The sequence below is a fragment of the Chiroxiphia lanceolata genome, chromosome 6 (genome assembly GCF_009829145.1).
Source record: "Chiroxiphia lanceolata isolate bChiLan1 chromosome 6, bChiLan1.pri, whole genome shotgun sequence".
Classification (NCBI taxonomy): domain Eukaryota; kingdom Metazoa; phylum Chordata; class Aves; order Passeriformes; family Pipridae; genus Chiroxiphia; species Chiroxiphia lanceolata.
The window spans coordinates 1,642,136-1,650,737 of NC_045642.1; the positions used below are offsets into that span (position 1 = coordinate 1,642,136).

At 66.2% G+C, this 8,602-nt stretch overlaps 3 protein-coding genes across 6 annotated transcripts; 2 read left to right on the plus strand and 1 right to left on the minus strand.

The window, feature by feature from the left end:
- The first annotated feature begins 676 nt into the window (after positions 1-676).
- Positions 677-3,999, plus strand: RAB15 (RAB15, member RAS oncogene family). 3 transcript variants are annotated; one of them, XM_032691659.1, is made up of 7 exons: positions 677-836; positions 1,894-1,954; positions 2,086-2,146; positions 2,240-2,317; positions 2,396-2,485; positions 3,391-3,456; positions 3,573-3,999. In XM_032691659.1, exons 1-7 carry the CDS (start codon positions 713-715, stop codon positions 3,726-3,728), a joined length of 636 nt encoding a protein of 211 aa, XP_032547550.1. In that variant the 5' UTR covers positions 677-712; the 3' UTR covers positions 3,729-3,999. The 3 variants fall into 3 exon arrangements, with proteins under 3 accessions (XP_032547550.1, XP_032547551.1, XP_032547549.1); XM_032691660.1 differs by lacking the exon at positions 677-836 and having other exon boundaries at positions 919-1,954; positions 2,396-2,457; positions 3,573-3,695; XM_032691658.1 differs by lacking the exon at positions 677-836 and having other exon boundaries at positions 931-1,954.
- Positions 4,000-4,766: 767 nt separating this feature from the next.
- Positions 4,767-5,598, plus strand: GPX2 (glutathione peroxidase 2). The gene is made up of 2 exons (XM_032691686.1): positions 4,767-5,041; positions 5,127-5,598. Exons 1-2 carry the CDS (start codon positions 4,817-4,819, stop codon positions 5,475-5,477), a joined length of 576 nt encoding a protein of 191 aa, XP_032547577.1. The 5' UTR covers positions 4,767-4,816; the 3' UTR covers positions 5,478-5,598.
- A 634-nt stretch (positions 5,599-6,232) lies between these two features.
- CHURC1 (churchill domain containing 1) lies at positions 6,233-8,048 on the minus strand. 2 transcript variants are annotated; one of them, XM_032691713.1, is made up of 5 exons: positions 7,949-8,048; positions 7,732-7,867; positions 7,125-7,195; positions 6,562-6,658; positions 6,233-6,475 (listed from the first exon to the last, which is right to left on the minus strand). In XM_032691713.1, the coding sequence occupies exons 1-4, from the start codon at positions 7,985-7,987 to the stop codon at positions 6,566-6,568; spliced, it is 339 nt and encodes a 112-aa protein (XP_032547604.1). In that variant the 5' UTR covers positions 7,988-8,048; the 3' UTR covers positions 6,233-6,475; positions 6,562-6,565. The 2 variants fall into 2 exon arrangements, with proteins under 2 accessions (XP_032547604.1, XP_032547603.1); XM_032691712.1 differs by having other exon boundaries at positions 6,233-6,483.
- Positions 8,049-8,602: the final 554 nt, after the last annotated feature.

The following is an 8,602-nucleotide window of genomic DNA, read 5'->3' on the forward strand; positions in this document are numbered from 1 at the left end:
TTCCGAGGTGTCACCCACTCCCCTGGTGCAGCTCCATGCTTCACCCCAGTGTCCCCTCCTGCACCCCTGTGTCTCCTTCCCAGTGCCCCCAGAGCATCCCCCAGTGTTCTCAGAATCTCTGGTGTCTCCACCGGTCTCCCTGGTACATCCCCTGTTTTTCCCATCTCTTGTTTTCCAGAGCATCCCCAACGTATCCCCCGGTGCCTCCCCTGTGTGTCCCTCCCAGTGCTCCAGAGCATCCCCCGGTGTCCCCATCGGTCCCGCTTCCCCCGTGTCCCTCACGGAGCTCCCCTACAATTCCCCACGGTGCCCCGGAGCATCCCTCGGTTCATCCCCTGCTGCATGCCCGGTGTATCCCGGGTTCTCCCTCCTCTGTGCACTCCGGTGTCCCTCTCTCGGTGCTCCGGAGCGTTCCCCGGTGCTCTCACCGGTTCCCCCAGTGTTTCTCCCATGTCCCCACCCCGTTTCCCAACAGCATCCCCCGGTGCCGCCCCGCACCCGGTGCATCCCCGGTACACTCCCGGTGCTCCCTCCCCCGCATCCCCGGTGTTCCCTCCCCGTTCCCCACAGCATCCCCCGGTTCCCCCCCCCCCACTCCCCGGTGCCCCCTCCCGCCGCCGCCCTCGCCCCGCCCCGGTGCATCCCCCGGTGCCAGCCCGGCCCGGCGCGGCGGCGGCGCAGCTCCGGTGCGGCCCCGGTGCCCGGGCCCGCCATGGCCAAGCAGTACGACGTGCTGTTCCGGCTGCTGCTGCTCGGGGACTCGGGCGTGGGCAAGACCTGCCTGCTCTGCCGGTTCACCGACAACCAGTTCCACCCCGCCCACATCTCCACCATCGGTACCGGCACCGGCAGCGCGCGGCGGCGGGAGCGGGGAAACGGGGAACCGGGAGCGTCGGCGAAGCGGGAGCACCGGGGAAACGGGGAACCGGGAGCATCCGGGAGCCAGGAGCAGTGGGAAGGCTCAGCACCGGGGAAATGGGAGCACTGGGAGCCACAGTAGCGGGGGAAAGGGAAACCGGGGAACTGAGGAACCGGGGAGCCGTGGCACCGGGAAACAGGGAGCACCGCGAAACTGGGGAGCTGCAGCACCGGGGAAGCAGGGAGCCGTGGGCACCGGGAAACCGCGAGTACCGGGAGGCTGCAGCACCGGGGAAACGGAAAACCGGGCAACTGGGGAGCGGGAAAACCCGTGGGAACTGGGGGGTATTAGGGAGCCACAGCACCTGGGAACCGGGAAACCAGGGAGGGGCAAAACCGTGGGCACCGGGAAAGGGGGGAGTACAGAGGAGCTGAGAAGCCACAGGATCGGTGAAACGGGAAACCAGGGCACCCGGGAGTCGTGGGCACCGGGGAACCGGGGAGTGGCGGGCACGGGAAAAGCGGGGGCACCGGGAAACTGCGAGCAACGGGGATACGGTTAACCGTGGGCACTGGGGAGCTGCAACACCGGGGAAACGGGGAACCGGAGAGTGGGAAAACTGTGGGAACCGGGAGCATCGGGAGTCGCAGAACCCGGGAACTGGGAAACCGGGGGCACTGGAGAGCCGCGGCTTCGGGGAACCGGGAGCATCAGGGAGCCAGGAAACCATGGGCACGGGGGAACCGGGAACACTGGGCATCTTTGGCACGGGGGAATCGGGAGCAGCATGCAGCCGGGAACCGGGAGCAGTGGGCAGCCACAGCACCGGGAAGCCGCAGCACTGGTGAACCGGGAGCACCGGGATCACCTACCTGGCACCTCCTGCCAGGCCTGGCACCGGGTGTGGGCACCAGCACCGGGCCACGGCGGGGCTTGGGGTGGGCCAGGAGGGAACCGGAGCGCCCCCGGTGACAGCAGCTCCAGCCGTGGGGAACACCGGGACACTCCCGTCCCCTCTCCCGTCCCCGTCCCAGGTGTCGACTTCAAAATGAAGACGATCGAGGTGGACGGGATCAAGGTGCGGATACAGATCTGGTGAGTGGCGGCACTGGATCCCGGGGGCGCATTCTGGGGGATCTGAGTCCCGCTCCCCCGGCCGGGGTGGGGGCTGAGCCCTGCCCAACTCGTGCCGCGGGTGGTGGCACTGACCCGCTGTCCTCGGGCAGGGACACGGCCGGCCAGGAGCGGTACCAGACCATCACCAAGCAGTACTACCGGCGGGCACAGGTACGGGGGGGGGGGGATCCCATCCTGGTGTGCAGGAGAGGGGAAACTGAGGCACAGATCTGGGGTGTCAGTGGCCGGCCCCCCCTCCCGCAGGGCATCTTCCTGGTGTATGACATCAGCAGCGAGCGCTCCTACCAGCACATCGTGAAGTGGGCCAGCGACGTGGATGAGGTAGGGGTGCATGGGGGGGAGGTGGGGGTCCCCTCGCCGTGGTGGGGGGGGTCCTCACACCGCCCCCCCACCCCGCAGTACGCGCCCGACGGCGTCCAGAAAATCCTCATTGGGAACAAAGCGGACGAGGAGCACAAGAGGCAAGTGCCCAAAGAGCAAGGGCTGCAGGTGAGCGGGGGCTGGCCTGTGCCCCCCGGGGGGGCAGGACCCCATCCCCTGCGCCCCCAGGGTGGTCAGGCCCCCCCCTGCACTCCCGAGGGACCCCAACAGCCCTCGCGCAGCCTTGCCTGTGTCCAGGAACCCCCAAACATTCCCAACTCCGCCCCCGCATGTCCAGGGATCTCCCACCCTCTTGCAGTCTGTACCCAGGCATCCCAAAAATAGCCCCCCCCACTATCCAGAAACCCCCTTGCTCTCCCCCAGTAGCTGTGCATCCCAAGGGCTGATCTTAGATCTCCCTATTCCCTACTCAGGATGTCCAGGGACCCCCAACCCCTCCCCGCATCTCCAGCGTGGTCCCCTGCACCCCTAAAGCACCCAGTGACTCTCCCGGACCTCTAGACCCCCAAATCATCCAGTACCCCCTTCTCTACCCCTGGCTTAGTCAGTCCCTCCCTGAGCCCACCCTGCATTCTCCATGGACCCCAGCGGCCCTCCTGCAGCCTTACCTGTGTCCAGGGACCCCCAAACATCCCCAGTGCCCCCCAGCATAACCAGAGACACCCCTCCCTGCAGTGTGTACCCAGGGACTGCTGACCACCCCCACTCCCAGAGGATCCAGGGACCCCCTTTCCACCTCACACTGCACCCCCAGGGTGTCCAGGGACCCCCAACCCCTCCTCGCACCTCCACCGTGGTCCCCTGCACCCCTAAAGCACCCAGGGACCCCTCCCAGGACCTCTGGACCCCCAAAGCCCCCAGTGCCCAGCCCCGGGGGGTTCCCCTATGCCAGCCCCCCCAGCTCACCCGCCTGTCCGTGCCCGGCTGTGCACGTTCCGGGGGGGAAGTGGGGTTATTGAATCCCCCCCCCCACCAAATCACGCTCCCTCCCCGCCAAAATCCTGGTGCCACAGTTGGCCAGGGAATACGGGATGGATTTCTACGAGACCAGTGCCTGCAGCAACCTCAACATCAAGGAGGTATGGGGGGGCTGGGAGGAGGGTCGGGGTGTCCCGAGGGGACTGGGAAGGGGGGGCTGGAAGTTCTGGAGGGGTTCTGGGCGCGCTCTCCCGGGCTCACACGCCCCCTCCCGCAGTCCTTCACGCGGCTGACGGAGCTGGTGCTGCAGGCGCACCGCAAGGAGCTGGAGGAGCTGCGGGGACCCCCCCGCGCCCCCACCCTGGCCCGGCTGGAGGAGGAGGAGCAGCAACCTCTGCAGGGCGAGGACACCCCCAAGACCTGCTGGTGTTGAGGGGCTGGGACCCCCCTGACCCGACCCCCGGCTGTCCCGGAAGGGGGCACGATAGGGGCGGGATTGGGGCGGTCCCCATGGAGGCGGGGAGGGACACGGGACACCCCACAGGGAACGGGGCGGGGGGAGAAGGCATGGGGGTGCCCTCCCCGATGCGCAGAGTGGGGTGGGGGTGTCCAGGCTCTGTGTGCCCACCCGGTGTCCATCCCGTGCCCGTGGGAGCCCCCGAGTTTTACACACACGCGGTTTGCAGAATAAAGGTGATGCTGGAGGTGCTGGTGGTCCGTGTGCTCCGTGGGGGGCTGTGGGCACGATGCCGTGGTGGTGGCACCGGCACAGGGAGCAGCGTGTGGCAGGCACGGCCTGGGCACGGACACTTGAGCGGTGATCAATAATTGAGGTGGATCCAGGGTGGCCAGGACGGTGTCCCCTTTCCAGGCTGGGCATGGGAATATGGGACGTGCCACCTGTGGGGTGCCACGGTCAATACCAGTGGGATGGGTGGTTCCTGGGATGGGTGGTTCCTGGGATGATGGTCACTAGCATATAGGTGGACACTGAGATGCTGCCGGGCACTGGGATGGGCAGGTACCAGGACAATGGTGGGCACCACAGCAGATGGGCCCAAGGATTGAGCTGGCACTGGGCAGGCCCTGGGACTGGTGGGCACTGGGATGGCAGCACAGGAGACCCCAAAGGCGATGCCAAGGCAGTGCCAGGCAAGAAGTGCTGGGGCACCTGTCCCCACCACCCTCCACCCCACACAGCCCCAGCTCCCAGACTCCCGTTATTCCCCGATTCCCCCTGTCATTCCCAAACCTCGGGAACACTCTGTGCCAGGCCAGCAGCACCCCGCATCCTGCGGGCACTGGGACGAGCAGCCACACCGCGCCGTGCCATGAATTATTGAGGCAGGTGGAGCATCGCCCTGGCCCTGCGCCACCTTCCTCCTTCCACGGGTGGGACGGGCAGCTCCGGTTTCTCCCAAGCCGCGGCGGGGCCCGCAGACCTTTGGACCATGACGTGGGCACCGGGAAGCCCTTAAGAGGCGGCGCGGGCGCGGGGGGGAGGCAGCCGAGCCCGCAGCCATGACCGTCCCCATCGCCAAGTCCTTCTACGACCTGAGCGCCACCTCCCTGCAGGGGGAAAAGGTGGATTTCGGCGTTTTCCGGGGCCGCGTGGTCCTGATTGAGAACGTGGCGTCGCTCTGAGGCACCACGGTGCGGGATTACACCCAGCTCAACCAGCTCCAAGCCCGCTACCCCCGGCGGCTGGTCGTGCTGGGCTTCCCCTGTAACCAGTTTGGCTACCAGGTAAGTCTCGTGGGCTACGAGGCGGGGGGTGTGTGTGGAGGGCTGGGAAACACGCAGCTCCCGGATTTCCCCTTCCCCGCCGCAGGAGAACGGCACCAACGAGGAGATCCTCAACACCCTGAAGCACGTGCGGCCCGGGGGCGGCTTCGAGCCCAACTTCACCCTGTTCCAGAAGTGCCAGGTGAACGGCAGCGACACCCACCCCGTGTTCGCCTACCTCAAGGCTCACCTGCCCGCGCCGGCCGACGAGGCTGCACACCTGATGGCCGAGCCCCGCTTCGTCACCTGGAGCCCCGTGCGGCGCTCCGACATCTCCTGGAATTTCGAGAAGTTCCTGGTGGGGCCCGAGGGGGAGCCGTTCCGGCGCTACAGCCCCCGCGTGCCCACGGCCCAGCTGGAGCCCGACATCCAGCGCCTCCTCAAGCTGGCCAAGTAACCCCGGCTCCGGCACGGTCCCGGCTCCGATGTGATCCCAGCTCCGAGGTCACCCTGGGGTGGCTCCAGCTCTCCGCAGGGTGACAGCCCCCTCCGAAACTGCTGTGGGGAGGGGGCTCGATGGGGGTGGAGCGTTGGAGCCGCTGGGGCGGCGTGGGCTGGGGGCAATAAATGAGCCGGAGGGAGCGCGCCCAGATCCATGTGGTTTTTGGGAACATACCCGGATCCACGAGGCTCTTGGGAACCTATCCACAGCCATGTGAGTTTTGGGGGCTGTCGGGGAGAGCAGGAAGGAGGCTGCAGCCCTGAGGTGCCAGACCAGGAAACAGTGGCACAGTGTTAGGTGGGAGCCAGGCCGGCTGCTCCCAGTTCCCTGAGGCTGTTGCTGGGGCCGGGTGCCAAGAGCAGCACCTCACTCACCCCAGGGCAGTGATTTCCCACACCCAGCTCCTTCCCGCCTCAGGAATATGAAATTCTCGGCAGGGCAGGGCACAGCTGAGTTACACACCCCAGGGCACACAGAAGTGACCCCAAACCAGCTCCTCAGGGAGGGAAAATAATCAAGTTGTTTCTCTGCAGGGTTTAGGAGAGCACTGCAAGAGTGCAGTGGGCTCTCAAGTGCTGGGAAGGACTAGAGAGGAATTCCATAGGCTCCTGGGATGGGAGAAGCCCCCTTGATCCTTGCATCAGTCCCCAACACCCTTCACCAGCCCCAGAGGGTGAAGCTCACCCCCAAAATACTCCCACCTGCACCACTGAGCTGTCACGTGTCACATTTATTGCCCCACACAAGAGGCCTCCTGAGGCAGGGATGGGGTGGGAATCCCTCTGGATCCTGTTTTAGGGTGACAGAGACCCTGTTTTGGGGTCCCCTTTATGTCTTCAGCACATGGGGGGCTCGGGCCGTGGTGCTGCACCCCATCCTTGCAGCCGGGGTCAGAGCCACAGGGCTTCCAGAAACACGGGAGCATCCAGTATCGGGCATTCCTTGCATCCAGGCTGGAAGTCTGGGGGAGAGAATCACGTAAGGGGCTCTGTGGTCCCCAGGGACTGTGGCTCCAGGGATCTCATCCCAGGGTACACACCGGTTCAGAAGAGCGGGGTCATCTGGCGAGGGTCATCGGGCAGGATGCTGATGGAATCCTCGGCACGGCCGCAGAGCAGGCACAGCATGGTGTACTCCTGGGGGGAGGAAAAGGGGGGGATGGAAAAAGGGGGGCTGCCACGGCCCTGCTCCCCCGCAGGGAAACCCGAGCCGGATCTGGTACCCGATCCCCGATTGCAATCAGAGCCGGCGGATCTTGTTTCCAGCCCCACTGGCTCCCCCGAGCCCTTTTTCCAGCAGTTTGTTGCATAGAAAATGTGACAGGAATGAGGAATGGGGGGTACAGGCTCCTCCCATCACCCACATTCCTATGCCAGGTGAGCTGGGCTCCCTCCACAAGGCACAAACTAGTGCTGGGAGCCTCCAGGTAGCCCCGGGCACAGGGAGCTGGGGAGCCTCCAGGTAGCCCCGGGCACAGGGATGCAGCTCCGAATCCTTCAAGGCTCCATCCCAGGGCAGGTGGGAATCAGCCCGTGGAAGAGTGGGTCTGGCATTCCAGAGGCAGAGGAGCCAGGAAGGGGGTTGTGGGGAAAAGGGGCACACCTGGTAGTCGTCCACCACGCTGAAGGTGTACTCGTGGCGTGCGATCAGGTGGTGGCAGTTCTTGCACAGGTCTGTCAAGACGGGGGACAGTGGAGTGAGGGGACATAGGCACTGTCCCTGGGGTATATCCCCCCCTTCCAAATTCCTCGGGACTAGCCCCCACCCTCTGTGCCTGCCTTCACTCTTGGAATGCAGACCCCCTGTCCCCAAAGCATCTAATTCCCCCTCCAGCATCTCACCCCCCTTTAATGTCCTTCAGTCCCCTGACAACTCCCCCCCCAAAACTTGAGACCCCGTCCCTGGGAAGCCACCATTCCCATCCTCAGGGACCTCCTGAATATTGGGCCCCCAAATTTTCCCTCCCCAAATTAACCCTCCCTTAGGCCTCCCCCCTCCTCTGAGCCCGGGTTCTCCCCAAACCCCAGGCCCCAAAGGTCCCCGTGAGCCCCCAGGTCCCTCCCCGAGTCCCAGACCCTTCCCAGTCCTCCAGACCACCCCTTCCCCAACCTTCAGCGACCCCCAGAGCCCCAAATGTCCCCCTCGGCTCTCAAGACCCCCAGATCCCACAGGTCACACCCCCATCCTCCCGGTTCCCCCCCCTTCGCACGGTCATAGGTGACGATCTCCTCCCCGCCGTGCAGGCCCGCGGCCCGGTTCGCGACCAGCACGAAGTCCCGGCGGCCGCACTGCGCGCAGCCCACGAAGTTCAGGAGGAAGGAGCCGCCCTCCAGGCAGGTGGTGCCCTAGGACGGCAGCAGAGGCTGGGACCGGGCCGGGGAGCGGCCCCGGTGGGTCCCGGCCCGTCCCGGCTCCCCCCCCCTCACCCGCTCCGGGTACTCGGTGCCCACACAGCCACCGCACATCTCGCGCCGCCGGCGCCCCGGGTCTCGCGAGAGCTGCGCCCAGGGGGCGGGGCTTGGAGGCGGGGCGGGGCCGCCGGATGTTGTCTGACGTTGGGGGCGGGGCTTGATGGGGAAAGGGGCGGGGCGGGGAGTCCGTGGGGCTTGGGGGGGGGAATCCGGGGCTAGTGGGGTATACCTGGGGCTACCTGAGGGCACCCGGGACTAGTGCAGGACACTTGGGGCTGCCTGGGGCAGCCGCGACTAGTGGAGCATACACAGGGCTAGTAGGGAACGCCTAGGACTACCTGGGGGCACCTGGGACTAGTGGGGCACACACAGGGCTAGTGGGAGAGACCTGGGGCTACCTGGGGCAGCTGTAACTAGTGGGGCACACACAGGGCTAGTGGGGGATGCCTGGGGCTACCTTGGGGCACACGAGACTAGTGCAGGACACCCAGGGCTACCTGGGGGCACACAGGACTAGTACAGGACACCTGGGGCTACCTAGGGGCACCCGGGACTAGTGGGACACACACAGGATTAATGGGGGATACCTGGAGCTATCTGGCTGGCACCAGGGACCAGTGGGGGACACCTGGGGCTACCTGGGGACACCTGGGACTACTGGGGGCACAC

Coding starts and splice junctions, on each gene's coding strand:
- RAB15 (XM_032691658.1), top strand. CDS start 1,647: ATGCAGCCGGGAACCGGGAGCAGTGGGCAGCCACAGCACCGGGAAGCC. Junction 1,955..2,085: donor AAGGTGCGGATACAGATCTG/GTGAGTGGCGGC, acceptor GTCCTCGGGCAG/GGACACGGCCGGCCAGGAGC. Junction 2,486..3,390: donor CCAAAGAGCAAGGGCTGCAG/GTGAGCGGGGGC, acceptor CTGGTGCCACAG/TTGGCCAGGGAATACGGGAT.
- CHURC1 (XM_032691713.1), bottom strand. CDS start 7,987: ATGTGCGGTGGCTGTGTGGGCACCGAGTACCCGGAGCGG. Junction 7,868..7,948: donor GCACCGAGTACCCGGAGCGG/GTGAGGGGGGGG, acceptor CTGCCGTCCTAG/GGCACCACCTGCCTGGAGGG. Junction 7,196..7,731: donor GGAGATCGTCACCTATGACC/GTGCGAAGGGGG, acceptor CCGTCTTGACAG/ACCTGTGCAAGAACTGCCAC.